At 32.5% G+C, this 20,932-nt stretch overlaps 1 protein-coding gene across 1 annotated transcript; it reads left to right on the top strand.

Annotated features, from left to right (window-relative positions):
- On the top strand, positions 1-19,771 carry LOC130441643 (nonsense-mediated mRNA decay factor SMG9). Its single transcript, XM_056775418.1, has 7 exons — positions 1-244; positions 294-504; positions 557-954; positions 10,932-11,143; positions 11,200-11,344; positions 11,399-11,546; positions 19,079-19,771. Exons 1-7 carry the CDS (start codon positions 182-184, stop codon positions 19,270-19,272), a joined length of 1,371 nt encoding a protein of 456 aa, XP_056631396.1. The 5' UTR covers positions 1-181; the 3' UTR covers positions 19,273-19,771.
- The last annotated feature ends 1,161 nt before the right edge of the window (positions 19,772-20,932 follow it).

Raw genomic sequence — 20,932 nt, 5'->3', positions numbered from 1 at the left:
ATACATCGAGTGTTTTTAATTCATCGATGTATATCGTCCACTTCTACGTATGTCACACCAGCGCCAGTTATTGAATCCGTGTAAATCAGCCTTAAAGACTTATAAATAATTGAAGTGCCAACTTTTCAAAATATAAGCAGAAGCAAATCTAAAGGAAAACGTTTTTCGAAAATTGGAAAACATGTCAGAATATGATAGGGGCAAAATATATCCAAAGAAAAAGTTCTTTCCTCCAAGAGAAAAAGTATATTTTAAAATTTGTGAAAACTCTCTTCCAAATTTGCTAATTTTAGGAATCTCCAGGTCACACTAAGATTGAAGGAAGGAGTTATTCTGGTAATAAAAATGAAAGTCCTTTAAAATCAACTTCAAACATCAGTGAGCCTCCTAAAAAACAACCAACAATACTATTGAAAGCGAGAGAACCACATGTAGAGGATGTTGCAGCTTCACCAAAAAGATATCAAAAAGAGGAAACTTCTAATTCTCTTCCAAAAGATGACGGTAACAAAAACATATTAGCTTAAAACAATTCAATGCACATGCTTTTTTTCAGTAAATGCAACACCAAGCTTAAAAACTATGACTAAATCCATGAAATTAATAGATGAAGGAATTATATGTACAGAATCTTTACAAGATTATTTCAATGAAAACAACGAATTCCTTGTAGTTGGAGTTGTTGGAGCACATGGAGTAGGAAAATCAACTGTAATGAATCTTCTAAGTCACAGTAAATTAACTGAAACATTGAAGCAAGAATTATTTAAAACTGAAACCAGCTCCCAGAATTTGGATAGTGACATCAAAATTTTAACTGACCATTTGGAAAAAATAGATTTGCAATCAGAGGAGAAATTGAAGCCAGAGATTTTTAAAATTGAAACAGTTGAAGATATAGAAAGAGGTTTCAATAGAACTCAAGGAATAGATATATTTGTTACATCCAACAGGGTTTGTGAACCAGTATAATATTAATATCTATTTAACCAACATGTACATTAATGAAGGTGATTAATGATAAAGATATTTTAATATTTAATATTTAATCATTAATTGCATTTTAATGTGAGCGTTGGTTTTCTGTCAACATATATTTTTCTAAATTGGATAAAAACAGTTCACAACTTTTATTTTATTTATTAATCATCATTTTTATATTTATAACTATGATTATTCGAATTTTCGATTATCAGAACTGGTTTTTAAAATTAAACAAAAATAATATTATTTTTCTCAGAATGTCTATAACAAAAGCCAGCATTAATTATTTCTCAGAAACTGCTTCATTACATATTTGTATCTGGTTTATAAGTGTGTGTCTTCTGAATGAATTAGACGTTGAATACTTATTGGTTGACTTTGAACTGTATACTTAGTTTTTCTATTGCATTTGATTCTGTGGAACTCTTTGTGAGGTGTATACTGCATTTGTGTTAAAATATGTCAACAAAATAAAATGAGTGGTTTTTTCATCAGAAGATATAATGGAAATTATTATGCTGCTGAAAAAAGGTGAATTGGATCAGGCATTAGCTATGGAGTTCAGTGTTTATAAATTAATAATAACAGGAATAAAAAATAAGAGGCAGTTCAAATCGTAAAACTATGAATAAAGTGAATTGGTGGAAGCTGCTGTTTACACTTGGTTTTTGCAAAAACGGTTTGTAACTTCTCTAGTTCAACCTATGGATCAGAGTGTTATCGAAATATTGAAGAAACTGTACCGAAAGCAGCTCATGCTTTGTGTGCTTTCAGGTAATACAAATGACAAAGAAAATATTTTCCTACGTATAAAAAAAATCAATTTCAAATATGTTGATCAAAGCATGGAACTGTTGTTAGAAGCTACACTTTCCATAAATCGTGTAATAAACCACTGAAAACATGAAATCTAAATCCACGAGCATGATAATGAATTTTTATTGGAAATTGCATTTGCAACTGCATTTGTGTTAAAATATGTCAACAAAATAAAATGAGTGGTTTTTTCATCAGAAGATATAATGGAAATTATTATGCTGCTGAAAAAAGGTGAATTGGATCAGGCATTAGCTATGGAGTTCGGTGTTGATAAATTAATAATAACAGGAATAAAAAATAAGAGGCAGTTCAAATCGTAAAACTATGAATAAAGTGAATTGGTGGAAGCTGCTGTTTACACTTGGTTTTTGCAAAAACGGTTTTCTGGAAGCCCAGCCCATTTAGGGGCCCAATTTGTGTAAAAAAGCATTGGAATTAAATATGAAGCTTGGTGGTGACCCAACCTTTATCATAAGTTCTGGATGGTTAAAAAATTATAAATTACGACATGGGATAAGGCAAATTGAAATTTATGATGAAAAATTAAGTGCTAACACTTCAGCAGCAATTTCTTTTTCTGAGAACTTACAGAAATATCTTGAAGTTCAAGAATATTATTTGGATTGATAACAATAACAATACAGATGAAATGTGCCTTTATTGGAAAACTTTGCCATCTAAGTAATCGGTGGCTCGAAAAGAAGCCACAGTTCTAGGCTACAAAATGAGCAAGGATTGTGTTACAGTAATGGTGTACCCCAATGTATCTGGGACACATAAAGTTCCGTTGTTTATTATAGGTAAATCCAGAAACCCACAATATTTTAAAAACGAGAAATATCCATTAATATTAACCAGCCAAAAAATGTGTGGATGGACAGAGATTTGTTCATAAAATTGTATGCAAACACTTTTATTCCTGAAGTGAAAAATTCTCAGCATGATAGTGGATAAGAAGGCAAGGTTCTTGTCCTTTTGGTCAATGCTCCATCACATATTTCGTCTGAAACTTTGAATAATATGAGTGATATGTTTGAGGTGAAGTTTTTGCCCCCTAATGTAACTTCTCTAGTTCAACCTATGGATCAGAGTGTTATCGAAATATTGAAGAAACTGTACCGAAAGCAGCTCATGCTTTGTGTGCTTTCAGGTAATACAAATGACAAAGAAAATATTTTCCTATGTATAAAAAAAATCAATTTCAAATATGTTGATCAAAGCATGGAACTGTTGTTAGAAGCTACACTTTCCATAAATCGTGTAATAAACCACTGAAAACATGAAATCTAAATCCACGAGCATGATAATGAATTTTTATTGGAAATTGAGGTTGAAATAAGTGATATTAGTGGTTTTATGTATTGTGATAAAAATAACGAGCATGAGTGGCTACATGTGGACAGTGATGATCCAAACTTTCAGTTGCTAACAGATGATTAAATTGTTGAAAAATTACTACGTGGTGAAGACTTCACAGAGAACAAAGATGCAAATGAGGATCCAGAAGAAGATGACTTGTGACCATCTCATGGTGAGGTATTATAAGCACTGGATTTGGCGTTCTGGTGGCTCGAATATCAAGAAGAGTCTGATTACATGCATTTATTGCAACTAAAGAGAATTAGAAATCTAGCTGCTCTGAAAAGAAAGTCGGCATTGAAAGCAGACACATATTAAGACATTCTTTATGCCTATGCTCTATACCTATCGGGATAAGGAACTTTCCGCAAACGCATTCTTTTCAAGATACAGGCTGTTAAAGTTTTAACAATTGAAATGATTTTTGTCGATAAATTTCGATTGTTATGGAAACTTTTTAACGATTATAATGAATAGATGTTTTCTAGTTTTTTCCAGGGGCGTGCAGCAGAGGTCAAGGACCCTTTTTCCACCCCTGATTTCTGCGCTACTGGATAAAATGTTGTTGGTTTTTTAATTTTTGAATTCTACCATCATTCCTTAATAAAAAATAAAACATTTGACTACGCTAAAAATTTTTTTCGAGAAAAACATCATTTTGTGGGCGCTCTTGAGATTATTTAGAAAAATGATATTTGTTCGTTAAATTACACGTTTTTTTCGAAAAAAATGTTATCTTCTACCTCGCTAAAACTGTTTTCCAGAAATTCTCAATTTACATCAATACAATTTAGATGACAATTTTACACAAACAAATCATACAAAATGAAGAATTAACCTCACATTTTCTAGCTCTTTTATTTAAACACACCCTGACCTTTCGCAGCATTGATACGCGTACGTTTTGGAAAACATTTGATGTCTTAGAAATTCAAATTTATTTTGACTTAGAGTATTAGGAGGTTTTGGAACAACTGCGTTGTTAAAATGAAATCGTTCTAGTTTGATTTATGTGATGTTTATGTGAAAGTATGAATTACAAGATGGATTATTAAAAAAATATAGAAAACAGATTACAGTTTTGAAAAATTAGCTGATATTCATTTAATTTTTCGGAGAAAGTTCACTAAATTCGAGGGTGGCGGAAAATTTGTATATAGAAAGGTTTCCTCATAGACATCATCCGGGCCATTCCATTTTTGACAGTATTGATAGAAGATTAAGAGAAACAGGAAGTTTAAATATTAGAAGGAATAACGCCAGACGTCCGCGAACTACCCGTACAGATAATATCGAAAACAACGTTTGGTATAAGGTAGAGAATCAATCATCTTTAAGTATGAGATCCCTCAGTTACAGATCAAATACAAATAAAAACTATATGGAGAATTGCTAATGAACATCCTTATAATTTCATAAAGATACAAGATGTTTTACCAAGAGATTTTGCACCTCGCATGGAATTTTATAATTGGTAGCTTCAACAACTTAGGGATAATTATGAATTTTCTAAATTAATATTATTCACCGACGAGGCAAGTTTACTAGAGAAGGCATGCTCAATTCCCGAAACAGTCATGTATGGGCGAATGAAAACCCGTATGCTACTTTTACCGATGCATATCAACAAAAATTTTCTGTAAATTTATTGGCTGGAATTGACATTTTTAAGGGGAATATTATCAAAAACTTCTGTAAAACCTTCCTATTTATACCCAACAAAATATGATATATCAACTTAATGGAACTTCTGTACATTTAAATTAACAGAATTGGATTGGTCGAAGTGGGCCAATAGTTGGCCAGCTAGGTCTCCAGATCTTACTCCCATTGATTTTTTTCTGTTGGGCCATATGAAATCTCTCTTCTTTCAGAATCTGGTAGAAAAAGAGGAAGGTCTTGTTGGTCGTATTGTCACACCTTCTGATTTATTTACAGATGACATTCCAAAGCAACCAGGGATACCAGTCTTGGCTTCAATTGGAGGAAAAGTTGGTTGAAGACTATTTAAACTGGAGACTGAACCAGACATTTGGTTGCTAGGATTGTCTTCTTCGTCGTCTTGATGTTCAATTAAGACTTGTATTGCTCCTTGATCTGGTTAGAAATCCTCTATCGTAAACTTCTTCATTGATTGGTAATATTGGGAATGTATCGAGTGGCTGTAGTAGTCGATAGGATGTGTGAGGGATTGAAATTATATAAATATAATTATCTCTACAAAAGATGTATGAGTTCAAGGCAATGTGACTTCGATGATTATTAAGCATTAGCAGCACTGGGTCGTCTTCACTGCGCGTATGAAATGTGTGAAGTTTCCAGTCTCCAGTCTTCCAGCTGAAATTCCAGCCTCGTCTAAATTGAAAATTCTGGAGGCAGGGAAATTATGTTTTTTCATAACTGTGACAATGTTTTTGAAGAAAAGATCGAGTACTGCTTCCTCTTCCTTGCTGATCACCGATGGTCTACCCATCCGAGGATTTGATGCGTTTTGACTTTTTAGTCTGTCACGAAGTGTTTCTCGTGGTATTTTATACAATATGGAGACGCTTTTCACCGATTTCCCTTCGGCTATTTGATGTAAAATCGCCTGGAGTTTTTCCTGGTTCCAGCTACCCTTCTCCGTGGCTCTTTTCTCACCCGCACCATCTGAAATTACATAAAAATCACAAAAGGTTTATGGCATAATAATACAATATCAATCTGCTGCTAAATAAACACACTATTCATATTTAATAATAATATACGTCTGAACATACCTCAGCTGTCTGGAAGTCAAAAGTTAGATCAGAAGCTGAAAAAACACATTAAACGACACTATTCCACAATGACTCCAGCTACGACTAATGGCGCCACAGGTAATAGTCTGCGCTTGTTACGTAATTCACCTCCAACAGTTCTGGTGGGATAACCCGTTGTGGCGGAATTCCCCCGGTCTCCCCAACAAGCAGCAATAGAAGAAATTTTTAATACGCCTAATATTTTCCGCAAGTGCGCTTATCAATGCTGCGAAGAGTCAGGGTTTGTGTGAACGAAGGAGGTGGAAGATTTGAGCAGATGCTTTAATTTATTGTGTTTAAGATGTGTTACATTTTTATTTTGCATCATTTATTTGTAAAATTATCATCTGAAAGGCATAAGTGTTAATCAAGAATTTCTGGAAAACCATTTTAGCATAGTAGAAGACAACTCTTTTTCAAAAAGTGCTAACCTATCGATGTAAGTTAATTCGGAAGAAACTGTTTTGTATTTTTCAAAATAATCACAAAAACTATCACAAAATGATGTTTTTCTCGAAAACAATTTATTTTAGCGTAGTCAAATGTTTTACTTTTTTATTAAGTAATGATGGTAGAATTCAAAAATTGAAATAAAAAATATTCTATCGAGTGTCGGAATAATCAGGGGTGGAAAAAGGGTTAGCGACCTCTGAATAAAACGAGAAACATCTATTCATGTTAGAACAAGTAGTTTATCAATCTGATAATCGTCAAAAAGTTTCAATAACAATCGTTCACATGATTTGAAATTTATCGACAAAAACTCGTTTTGTTTTCAAAACTTTAACACCCTGTATAGTTCTTCAAATATCAGCTGCAGATTATAAAAATCCTTGCCCACAATTTTGTTTGATCTACCATAGGCGTAGATACCTCATTTTATAAATTTATTACGGCATTATACGCCGTTATTTAGACAGATGCACTTAAATATAGTCCTACTTGGAACTTAGAAAAAAAAATCATTATTATACCTCGTTAACTTGCTACAACTGAATGAATTACATTATAAAACGTAAATAGACGAGTGAAATGTACCTGCCTGTAAGGGAGTTTGGCTTAAACAGGGTACCAGACGTGAACTGAGCCCTTTTTGTACCCTATTCGTTTTTTTTTCTGGAAAACGAAATTTCAAAGCAAAAACCATAAAGGAAAATTAATTATTTGCAATTAAAACAAAAGAAAAAAAAACATTTCCATTCCAAAGTATCTTTATAAATAATAATGGTAGTCAGAATCGTCTGAGCTACAGTTATCATTTGATTAAATTATAAAGGGTTGTAAAGAGGGTGATACCACATACTCATCTTCTTCTTTGATGACATGTTCAACACAGTTCTACCAAAGCTCTTGGCGGGCTGCTACTAGAACTTTCTTTACGAGCTCTACAACTTCTTTACTCAGTTCTGGTGACTGATTACATTTTCGTAATTCTGATTTTTCGTTTGCCCATATTAAATAGGGTTAAATATGTAATAGTAAAAGGTAATCTAAGAAGAGTATTATAATAACAGTAACCAATTCATTGTTTGTTGGGCCTTTTTTACGATCGCTGACAGGAATAAGAATATTTTTTTCAGAAATAAATACTAAAATTTAAGCTTTGGTAGTATGCGTTCTCCATAACGATTACTGGTGGTGGTATGTTGGGTCAAAGCTGTCCAATAAACAACTTTTCAAATAATTCTGCAGTTATATCTTCATGATAATCAGCTGCACAATTTTTAATTTTTTTAACAGATATTAATGAAGTATTAGGCACGAAACCGTCTTTGCTTCCAGGGTGTACTATTATAATGCGTTTCCCAACCGAAATGTACAACATCGTGACTGTCAAACCATGCTTCATCTAGATAAATTATGTGTCTATTAGAACTTCAGTTGTCTTATATCTGACGCGAATAATCTTGTGGCCTGTGAACGATCCTTGGCGATTCGGTTATTGCCATCCGTTTATTCAGTTTTTTGTGTTTAAAACCACATACTGACAAAAATTTACGCATTGTTTCTAAACTGGTATAATTGTATTCTGGATAATCTACTACCATTTGCTGTATTACTTCTATAGTCATAACCCTTTTTTCCTTATATAAACTAAATTGTCTTACGTGTAAGATCTTGAGTAGCTTTGTCAACTGATTTCAGTTTTTCTTTTACATAATTTCGGTTCTAAGAATGATCCACAGTAACCCCTTTCGTGACTACTCGATAACTGGAAAATTTATTTAATCTAGTTAATTCATCTATTCTTATTATGATTGCATTATCGGATTGCTGAATATTTTCCTTATTTAAACATTCGAATATATTCAAAATAACTTGCTTTGTTTGTATATCCTAAATATTTATTATTAAATTCTTTATTCTCAATACACTGTGCAATTTCAATGTCTTCATTCGCCCATGGTCTTAAGAACGCCATATTTATATTTATTCAAAGAAATTTATGAATTAAATAAATTTTACCAAGCGACGCTGTTCAATATGAATTTTGAATTCTACGAGTTTGAAAATTTATACAAGCATTAATACTAACAAAAATTACCGAAAATCTTGATTAATTATTTCCCAGATGATGAATACATAAGTATTCGAAACCTCGGGAAAAAAAAATAAAATCAAAATAGAAATTTGCTCTAATAAGAAAAAAAAAATTTTCAGTCCTTACATCTCAAATATTTAGCAGCACTTAATCAGTCAAATAATTTGTAGCTTTATTACAATTTACAAAATAGAGTTATGAATTTTAGTTGAATTATTTAGGTCTTTTTTATTATTTATAGCTTTTTTGTTCTTATGAATGTGAATCATTTCTAAAAATTCTCTTTTTCGTGTATTTTATTCCGTTCCAAGAAGTTTTGAATCTTTATAATTGAATTTATGTTTTTTTGGTACTTCATGGTTCGTTAATGCAGTTTTTTATCGTATTAATGACCTTTTAGACTATGTTCTAAATGTTGCGAGGTCTGTCCTATGTAGACAGTGTCACAGTGCAAGGCACTTGATTTATTTATATATACACTTGATATTAATATTACAGCAAAAAACAAAAGTCAATAAAAGCTAAAGGACTTAGCTTTTTTTAGCAAAAATCAATCCTAATTAGGAAGATTTCATTCGAAGACATAATTAATTATTTTGCAAATTCAAACGCCCGCAAAAATGTAACGTAAATATAATACAAACAGGTGATTGAGGAAAAATATTTTTTCTACGACCGTGCGTTTTAACCCACTTTCCCGCACGCATTTTAGTTTTGAAAGTGTCACTTTCCCGTACTAGTGAAAGTGACATTCTTCAAAGGAGAAACAACTATCAAACCACCCGGGTTTGATATCAGTTGCTATGACAACCCTAAGCGTGTAATTGTTACTAAAACGTCAAAGTTGTTCAAAACGTCTTGGAAGTGACCGAATAAGAACAATCTTCTTCTAAATTAAACCACATTAAACCGAATCCGATACAATAATATTAATGGATTCATCCGACGAAGAACTTCCAGAAGCCATATTGAAGGCTGCAAATGAAGTTAATTCCGAGCTGTTACCTGCCAAATCCAGACTAAATTATGAGAAGCAATACGACCATTTTTCAGACTTAAGTAAGGTTTTGAAATCTAATACATAATGGTCCCGCTATTCGATGGTAAAAAGTTCAGTAAAAATAAAACAGAAAAATATTGGTTTTCGAGCACAGAAAGCGCAAGTTTTTACCAAAGAAGATATATCCAGGGTTATGCTAGCTCCCGATGAGGTATACCTGATGAAAGTGAGTACCATTTTTGCACTGGCTGGCGCTCTCCGCAGTTCCGAGCTAGTAAATATCACTGTCGCCGACATTCAAGATAAAGGCAACTTAATTGTTGTGAAAATTTCTGATTCCAAAAATCATTCGTCAAGATCATTTGTTTTATCTGAAGAAATAAATGATGGAAACTATTTAAAAGTACGCAGATTTACGACCACCTATCACTCCACGCCGCCGATTTTTTATTCATTATAAGAATGGAAAATGCTCAGTTCAATGCGTTGGCGTAAACACTTTTGGTAAGATGTCATCAGAGATTGCTGCAAATATTTACGCCTACCTAATCCGGAACGTTATACAGGACACAGTTTCAGACTTTCTTCGGCAACGTTCCTAGCAGACTCTGGCGAAGAAATAACCAACCTAAAACGTCTCGGTGGCTCGAGGTCTACTACTGTCGCTGAGGGCTATTTGGAGGAATCCTAGAATAAGAAGAAAAAAATATGAAATAAAATTCTCTGTACTATAAATGACTTAAAACCGTTGCCGTAATCGTCATCTTTGTGCGACCTGCAACCGATGCCATCCTCATCGACGTCATCTACCTTCCAGTTGAAACCAAATAACTCCACTGGACCGGCAATTCTTACTACAGAATACAACAAATTGTATTTTCAATATTAATATTTATAATAATGAGTAGTTTTCAGTTAAAGCTTTGCATATTATTATGTTTTTTGGAATAAAATAATTTTTGAAAAATGGGTTGGTATACTTTTTGTATATACGGTCGTAGAAAAAATAATGTTCCTAACGCATGCGTAAAGTGTCTTTCCCGCACTTGACCGCTTGTTAGAAAAATAACTATATTTTATGGTCGTTAAACCGTGAGTTTAATCAAAAAATATGTATCAAAGTTAATCGTTGCCAGCTTATTTTATCTAAGTATTGAATACTTTTAAAACATACCTCACCTACTTTAAAAATAGTAAATGATTGAAATTTTTTGTGTTTAAAATAATATCTTTTAATATGTTTTGCCATGATTATAATCAAGGATTTTACACGCAACTCCAGTTCTCAAATTATACACTTGAAATTTTATTGAAATTGATTTTATGATTTCATTTAAGAGGTTAGTAGAGGCGGCAAAAGATGAATAGCCTACAGGCGGCAAATCTATAAATCCCCCACTGATCGTAGTAGAAAAAATATTTTTTTATGCTCATATTATTTTTGTAGCTCATTCTACTAGATTGTCAACCTGTAGCTTCTATTTCCGTTTTGGAAGAATTGATCAAAAGTGAAACAAAGAGAACTAATTTAGTGAGTGAGTTTATACCATTAGAAAATAGTGGTGAGATACAAGGATTACAACTAACCGCCTTTCTTATGTCTACTTGTCATGTTTTGATATTGGTGCAAGACTGGTTTTTTGATAGTAATATTATTAGGTAATATGTTTTATCTTCAAATCACCGATGTTCTGTAAGATTTGACATGTTTTCAGATTCCTTCATTCTGCAGAAATGCTAAAACCCACAATTCCTAATCCAGAAGATGAATTAACCGATCATTTTCCTCATTTAATGATTGTACATAATAGAGCACAAATGGAGGATTTTTCTCCAACAAAATTCAAAACAATGCAAGAGGTAGAAATTTGTATACATACATTCTAACAATTATAATTAATTTTAATCTTTTAGGTATATCAAACTTTATTTGCCAAGTCAAAATTGAACTTAAAATCTGAAATGGGTTTAGGTACTGGTAGACTGATTAGTTATCTAAATAGTGATAACTGTGGAAATCCAATAAATTTATTTATGATTCCAGAAATCGACTTGAATTCACGTAAGTACGAATATCCTGTTGGAGCACTCTCCAGCAGAATTTTTTTTCTTTTACTTTTCTAGGTATGAAATGAGGGCTCCGGCTTGTATCCATTTCTCTTAATTCTAGTTCCACGCCCTTCTGGATTTCCCATTTGTCTTTAAATGGAGTTTCCAACCTTCCACAGCTTAATTTTACTTATTGTTTATTTAATAAAAAGAAGAATTCACAATTCCGTAGGTTATTTTGCTGAGTTGGCGGCTACAATGTGAAGACCTCTTTTTAGGTCTGTTGGCCAGTTTCTCTTTAGTCTTCGATCGTTTCTTCCGTGTATAAATGGTTGGAATATGGGGTTAAACTGTGATTTCAGCTTTTGTTAAAGCATTTGTCTTCTCTGTTTGTATTGTTTCTTGTACTATTGCAATTAGAAGGTCTTCGTGTATCATCTGGTTTGAAACATACCAGGAAGCATTGACGATTGCTCTTAAATTGTGCTCTTTGTATAACGGCTATACTCGATTTGCTGGCACATCCCCACAGTTCTATGCCATAAGTCCAGATTTGAATGATGGCAGTCGTCTATTTGTTTGGGTTTATTTTTAATGCCCCCAGCATAAATTTGAACAAAAAAAGTACTTTATGGAGATGGAAGTGAGATTTCAAAATGTAATAGATTAGTTAACAATTTGATCTAAAAAAACTATATTTTAATATCAATTAAAATTAATCAACATCTGGGCATGATTTGATTTGATTTCTGATTTCTTTTTGGTGTACAAATTACAAATTTCTTTGAGTTTAAGTGGTTACTTATATAAATTGTTAGGCGAATTACGTTACTGAACTTCGAGAAGACGTTTTTAAAAACGAATTACACGTTGAGAAACGTTTATTCAATACATTGACAAAACAGAATCTGAATTTATTACAGGTTTACAATATTTATATGTTTTACAAAGTGCCTCGTCGGCGTTATACAATAAAGCTTAATAAACAATGTTCATTGACGTAACTGGCGGGTTTAATAGATCTGGCTATAATTTACATCTCAAAGAGGCTCTATTTAATTGATTGAGATTAGAGTTTTTAGCTGGTCATGTATGTAAGTAAATATAGATTTCGGGTCTCGTATACACTGCGACCTAAAGGATCTCTTGTGTCCCCCTTTATTGCTAGGATACTGGAGAACCCTGTGTTTCCAACTAACCCATTATCCCATTCCTTTTAAAAGTCTGGAGTATAGGATGGCTTTAATTGCCAAAAATCTTCGTCTTGTATTTCAAGCTCTCCCAGGTGTAGTACTCTGGAGTTCCCACAGAAAATGTGGATAGAGATTTCGTCCTATGTGTAACAAAATCTGCACGCCGCTTTATCTGCTGGGTCTAGCGTCTTCAGGTGTTTGTTGAGGAGACAGTCCTCCTTTAGAACTCCTGTTAGTATTCGTAAATTAATACATTCAGCAGATCTACTCTGGTTATAGTTTTCCAGAAGAGTCTTTCCCTGTCCCAGCCCCTGTAAGTTGTCCCAATAATTGGTTTTGCTCATCTGGGCATGATTTGATTTAATTTCTGATTTCATTTTGGTCAAGAGATTACAAATTTCTATGAGTTTAACTGGTACCGCATATAAATTGTTAGGCGACTTATGTTACATTCCAAAGAAGATCTATTTAATTGATTGAGATTAGAGCTTTTAGCTGGACATACCATTGCTTTGATTTCAATTTTTCCCAGTGTGTTAATTGAAGGGTCGCCAAATGTTGTAGTGATATTTTCAGGTCACTGATATCTTTTCAACTTAGACATTTAATAACAATTTACAGTAATCTGATATTGACGTTACTGACCCAACATCTGATTGATGTTACTGTATTAGTACATTGATAACAAGTCACTGTCAACAACTCTTTGTGTTGATTCTTAATTTGTACAAAATATTATGATTTACAAGGTTACAGATACAAGGTTTGTTTTATTATTATAATCTAGTGTAGTGTTCGGCAAACTTATTAATCAAAGAGCCAAATATGAACACAACAATTAAAAAAAAAAGAACCAAATCTACTCGTTTAGCAATCTTTTATTATTACAATTAATAAGTAGTACACTAAATAAAACTAAATTTCATACTTGATAAATACACAATGTGCTTGAATCTCCTTAGAAAATTTGAGAAGTCGGGTTTGTAATTTGTTTTGTTGAACCCCGGTGCGGTCCATAGACCCGCATTTTTCCCCACAGCCCAGAACGTGGACTGCACGACCTATTTTATTTTAAACCTTCTCCACGACCCAAGGGACTGTATTTGAATAGGTTTTACAGTTTGGTTAAGTCTTTGAAACATCACCCTACACTTACTTTTATTTCCTTCGAGTACTTTGAAATCATGGTTCTTTATGTCTGTTACGAACAAAATTCTTAAAAACCATTGTTAATCATTGAGTTCGAGATCATTTCCACCGATTTCATGAAGAAATATTTGTATCAAAACACTCTACAAATCTATTAAGAACTTTTCCCCGTCTTAACCATCGTATTTCAGAACAAATCTCCATATTTCGATTCAATTTCCTCCAAAAAAGTTTTAAAGCGCCTGTATATTAATGCTGATCGCGCTATAATCATGTTTACGACATTAACAACTATTACATCCTTAAGTTGTTGTGTAGATGTCTTTGGAAATCAGTTTTCTTCGTGTATGATACAATGAAACAATAAAAGTAAACGGTTAAGTTGATTTTCTATTAGTTTTACAAATTCAACAGTTTTTCCTCTCGTACTTGGAGTACTGTAAGTTGTTGGTCCATTTGATCTTTTTGCATGATCTTAAACTCTATTGTAAAATAAAAAACCTTACTTCTCAATTTTTTTTTGGTTTCTTCAACATAATTTAAATAATATTTGATTAAATTCCTTTATTTGTGCTACCTTCACGTTACCTTGATCTGACAAGTTGAAGATTGAAGAAAAATATTTTTTTTAAAAAAACTTTATTATTACAAGAAAACATAATTTACAATTTTACAAGTTTACAAGCGAATGAACTAGATTCATTATTCATATTTATACTAATAAAATGATGGAAGTTGTTTACGTAATTTGATCTTTATGCGTTTTACTTTTTAGAAAGTTCTGAATTTTTCTTCACATAACTCACATAATATTTTTCAAAACACATCGCACATTTTTGTACAAATCACATAAAAGCATAGATTTACGGGTGTACGGTCCATAGAACCGCTCTTGGCCCTGGGGAAAGTTTTAGTAGTAAACTTTCTCTAGGGGCCAGAGGGAGAACACAAAAAACATAATTTTTTCGCACTTTATGTTTCTAATAACTTTTTCTTTGAATCCACACCTCATTTGGAGTGTAAAAACACAAAAAAATGTTTGAGCCAGGGAAAAGTTTAGTTGGAGCTCAACGTATTAATTTTAGATTCCAAGTTCTAATTAATAAGAAGACTTCTTAGTTTACTCTTGATAAAGTCAATGTTTGAAAAAGATTATTCTCATTTATATGTCGAATTGAAAAGGAAAGAACTTCAAACGCGAGTTTGGTCAGCTGATCGTAACACTGAGGAATGCTATTCTAAGCGTCGAAAATGATCATGTCTCCCTTCTCCAGGTTATTAAAAACAGACTACTTTTATTGGGAGCTAAGATCACATGGCTACTTCTCCAATATTTCCAATTCAAAGAAGTTCGATAACCAAGTTATCATCCTCAGACACTAAAGGTAAACAGTTTACCTTCAGCGTTTACTCTGTCAGTCAGGTAAACTCTGAAGGTAAACTGTTTACCTTCAAAGAAGTTCGATAACCAAGTTATCATCTTCAGACACTAAAGGTAAACAGTTTACCTTCAGCGTTTACTCTGTCAGTCAGGTAAAATCTGAAGGTAAACTGTTTACCTTCAGTCTCTGAAGACGATAACTAACGGAATGCACATCAGACAGTATAATTGTGAGTGTTGGTGTAGTGGTGGTGTAAACAGTGTATTCAGTATGAGTATCACCAATGGTTCCAGAAATTCTAGCTTAACCAATGTATCTTGTTTTGAAGCAGAAGATCAGCGTACTCACTTTCCATTTCAAATAAAAATTCTTGGCAATAATAATGGTAATCACTAATTCCATAACTTTCTTTCGGAATTGTTTGTGTACGAAGCGCTTCTTGGTGAATGATACAATTGTAAACAAGTATCTCGTGATTTTTTTCAAAATAGCAACAAACCCTTTTCTTACGTCGGTTATACATTTTGCCCCTTCTGTTGAAATCGACACAATTCTATCAAGGGAAATATGATGTTTTTTTTTCAATAATCATAGCGCCTTCCATGGATATTTGAGCCAGAGCTCCACGTTCTAGTGGTACGTGTGTTTTGATTGAGTCAAAATGCACGTATATTGATTTATTGTGGCCTTACTATTTTTTAACGACCTTCTGATTTAATAACTATCACACTAGGTAATTTTGGACTATTCTACGATATGGGGTTATCACACATATAGAGAAAATTACCTCCTACAAAGATGGTGTAAGGCAGGGGTCGGCAACATTTTTAGGCGCGGGTCAAAATCAACTAAAATGCGAGTATTAAATAGACGTTTGGGTCATGAGATATTTTCGTATTAAAACAGCATTTTAGTGAATAATAAGATATATTTTATCAAGAAAATAATTACATAGTTGAATAAACTTTCTCTATGATATCAATGGCTCCCCTGATGTTAAACTTGTGACGTCAATTTAGCAAAGTCTGGTTTATATTTAGTTGTTTTTAGTCGAACACAACTGAATTTTCAATAGTTAACCTGCTCCTGTTTTTACTTAAAATAAATTTCAGATGTGAAAATATTTGTTCACATTTATAAGTGAATCCTAATGTGGACAAAATGGCGAAGCCAATTTTTTTAATTATGAAAACATCATAGGAAGTAATGCCCAACATGTTGATATGATGAGAAAATGATTATTTCCTGTATTTTCCAAATATTTCCGCATCAATCATTTTTAAACTGAAATTGTCAATTCTTAGATATTCAAAATACTGCAAATTTATAATATTTTCTTTTACTTCATCGGTCTTTATTATAAATGAAAACATTCCATTTCTAAAGACTTCGAAACCGAATTTCATATTCACTTTTAATGACCGAAATCCAGCTTTCGCACACATTTAAATTGCGTTCGTAGATATTTTCTTTTTCATGTTCCCTATTTAATAAGGGAAAGTAATGAAATTTTTTGGTTTTTATGTCAGTTCCAAATAATATCAATTTTGAAGTAAAACTCTTCCATTTATCATACATTTTCAAAATTGTGTGGCTATTTCCTTCGAGTACTTTGAAATCATGATGCTTTATGTCTGTTACCAACAAAAATCTTAAAAACCATTGTTAATCATTGAGTTCGAGATCATCTCCACCGATTACGTGAAGAAATATTTGTATCAAAACACTCTACAAATCTATTAAGAACTTTTCCCCGTCTTAACCATCGTATTTCAGAATGTAATAACAAATCTCCATATTTCGATTCAATTTCCTCCAAAAAAGCTTTAAAGCGCCTGTATATTAATGCTGATCGCGCTATTATCATGTTTACGATATTAAGAACTTTTTCTATTACATCCTTAAGTTGTTGTGTAGATGTCTTTGCAAATCAATTTTCTTCGTGTATGATACAATGAAACAATAAAAGTAAACGGTTAAGTTGATTTTCTATTAGTTTTACAAATTCAACAGTTTTTCCTCTCGTACTTGGAGTACTGTCAGTTGTTATGGAAAACAATTTACTTTTTAAATCCAATACTTGCCCATTTTTAAAATTTGTAAACTCTTGTATTTGACGAAAACTACCTGTACCTTTGGTTGTGTCATTCATTGAAACAACAAATCATAGTTCTTCATTGATATCCGAGCTATTTATGGATGCAAATCTAATAATTATCATAAGCCTACCAATACTATTTATTTCTGTACTTTCGTCAACTGCAATGCTAATTATGTCACAAGATAACAAATCAATATTCTTGGCTATATCTTCAATGCCGACGCTGGACTGTTCTAGCTGATAATGGCATTTCTTTGGTTCTCTCAATTATCTGTTTTTTATTTGCGAAGTCTTTAAATAAGTGCTCGGAACAATTTATGAATGCGTCTGTAATTGGTTTTCCGTTGGTACCAATGCTAAGAGCTGCAATAAAGCTGGCAGATATAGCGTGATTGTTGCTGGTAACAAAACTCTTTAAGAATTTATTTTGTTTTCCAAAATTTAATACACGTTTACCATTGTATTCAGATTGATCTTCATTTGTCAATTCACTCACATCTTTATGTTCTGAAGGAAATTGTCCTGGCGATAATTATATCTGTACATAAAGTACAGGGTCCTTCACGACGAGCTGAATCGATATGTATAAGGGAAAGTACTACGACTAGTGTTCTGGAAATTTGCTTGCATGTTTTTCCGAAATGCTCGATTCAGCTAAAATAATTTCAGTTTTCTGGAATTTACGGTTATACCGGAACCAAACTTCGTTATTTTAAACGGAATACTATGGCTTGTATAAAATTTGGAATCCACGCAAAATTTCAATATAACTTAGGCATAGTATACCTAAAGTCCACCATTTTTTAATTATTTCACATTTTCGAAATTTTTGGACACATACAGCACTCCACTAAAAAAATTACATTTCTAAGTTTAAGTGAGTCAGGTCTAATATTTTTGGGATTTGGACAAATGGCACATACAGCTTTCAAAATCTGTGAAAACCTTGCCCAAAAATTTATATAAGATGTTCAGAAAATGGTGCCGAATTTCGCTATTTAAAAAAAATTTTTCAAATGGCAACCTCCATTTTTCTCTTTACCATTGGATGGATTAAGGGGACTTCGTTAGTAAATTCAAATATCTAAAATTAACAGTTTTTGTAGAAACTTGACGGGCGTTTCGGAAATTTTGATTCAAATTTGCAGGTCAATGTGATATTTTATGCTTCTAAATATTCTTGATTTTATGTGTCTTCTGTTTTAAAATTAGTTTTATTTTTCAAACTTTTGAGACAGTTGAAAATTTACGACTTATTTTAGCTTTATCAAAATATTTTGATAGAAACTAAAATAAGTCGAAACGTCAATTTTTATCGATGTTTTAAAAATTATTATAAAAACTAATTTTAAAACGGAAAAGACCTAAAATCAAGAACATTTAGAAGCATAAATATATCAAAAAGTGTAAAAACTAAGAAATTGTAGAATCGTGATATTTTATTGATAGATGGCGGTAGCTATACCGTTTGCATTAATGCATTAATGCTTGAGGCAACACCACTTTAGCCTCTTATTTTCGAACAATTACCAGTGACATTTTAATATAGAGGAGGGATATTTCAATTTATACTTTAAACAATTAAAACTGTTTTTTATCATAACACACATTCTTCAACATCAAAGCATGATATCTCGTCAAAGGAAAATACGGCTTCCTATTAGAATGTAACCTGTAAAATATGTAATGTGGTTGCTAATTAAAAAAAAATTTTTTTTAGATTATATTTACAGTGGACATCCGCCATTAGAGGAATTAGTAGCAAAATTTAGAGCTAATATTCTTGGATCTACTCGTAATCCCTTGACCCATGTACAACTGACGGAACGAACTTGGTTACTTTATTGCGCAAAAGTTTGGGATACCGTCAAGAAGAGCCCTTTCTTTGTTGAATACACTAAATTAATGCCATAAGTAATGGGAAATGGTTTTGATACACAATTTACCGAAGTTAATGATTTCCCCAAAGTTTTAAATAAGTTTGCAGTGGTAAAGTGTAAATATTTAGATAATGAATCAAATGTAAAAATTCAAATATTAAAAATACGAATGATCCTTTTGGTTGTATTTGGTTGCCATGGTTAAGGAAATGTGGATTAATTATGAAATATACGTTTTTTTGTAATTTTTCTCTTTACTTACGATGTTCTTTTCACTAGTTTTTTCTTATTTTTCTATTCAACACATTTTTGGAAATGGATATTAGACAGTCAAGGACCGTTGCGAACTTAGGTATTCTGATAATTCCATTTTTTGAAAATGTTGTTAAAGAAACTTTCAATTTCGAACTACGCATGAAATATTCTCAAAAATATCTCTCTTAGTCTTGCCATCACACCATATACTTCCCAAACTACTGTTTTGTTATTTATTTGTTTATTTACTACATAATAAATAATTGCATCTTCTAGAACTAATTTGTTAATATCCTATGTATTTTTCACTAAATCCTACAGGTTTTGGATTCCTTTGTTTTAAAACATGGTGTGGTGGTTGTAGTAATTCGCCGTTTGCTTTATTTTAGAAAGCTAGAAATACTCTATTTAGTTGAAGGTGATTCATACATAACAAAACATTACGGTTATGTATAAAAAACTATTGAACTATTGTTTCCAGAATAACTGCACTGCCTTTTGCAAGACCTAAAGCAGCTCTAGATGGTTGTCGAGTAAATGGGTAAAGTTAGTTTGAGGTAAAGTATATAATGATTGTCCAACGAGGAAATGATCTGGATTAAATATGGAAAAGTCATTCAACCAAAAGTGTACTGCATATGAATAAACTACAAGGGCGAATAACTAAGTACGGACATGCCGCCACCCTTGGAAGACCACAGTCTTTCAAAAAACACAAATAATAAATCCTTCGATTAACGATAATAGAGTACTTTAACAAAATTAGTAGTCACAAATTGGGAGAACACAAAGGTCACAGTTCGAACTATATCATCACTTTTCTTGTGAAGCTCGATAACCATACCAAGTTTCCAGTATAGTGAAGGACAATTGTCATTAATAAGTAGAACCAGGATAGTTTCACAAGAACTGCTCTGCCATCTGGACCTTTGTTGTAAATTGTTGAGGTAATATTTGAATCATGGTTTCCAGAATAACTGCACTGCCTTTTGCAAGACCTAAAGATGCTCAAGACGGTTGTCGAGTAAATGGGTGTAAAATAATACTTTAATAAAATTAGTATTCCCAAATTGGGAGAATAAAAAGTCTTTGTACAGCGTGAACCGAGAGTCCTGACTGCGTACCCACTGTCACAGCTCAAACCTAACCCTATCAAGTTTCCAGTATAATTGTCATCAATAAGTAGAATCAGGCTGTTTTGCTGATTTCACAGAAATTGGTTTTCCAATTGGACTGTTGTTTTAAATTATTGAAATAGTATTTGGACCTTTTTTTCCACTGTCTTTTCCAAGACTTAAAGCTGCTTCTGCTTAAGACGGTTGTCAGGTAAATGAGTGAAGTTTGTTTGAGGTAAAGTATATAATGATTGTCCAACGAGGACATGAACTGGAGTAAGTACGGAAAAGTCATTCCAACCTAACCAAAAGTAAATTGCATTT

Source organism: Diorhabda sublineata, chromosome 3 (genome assembly GCF_026230105.1).
Source record: "Diorhabda sublineata isolate icDioSubl1.1 chromosome 3, icDioSubl1.1, whole genome shotgun sequence".
Taxonomy (NCBI): Eukaryota; Metazoa; Arthropoda; class Insecta; order Coleoptera; family Chrysomelidae; genus Diorhabda; species Diorhabda sublineata.
Note: the sequence above shows the minus strand (reverse complement) of the source record. Positions and strands in the feature narration are given on the sequence as shown.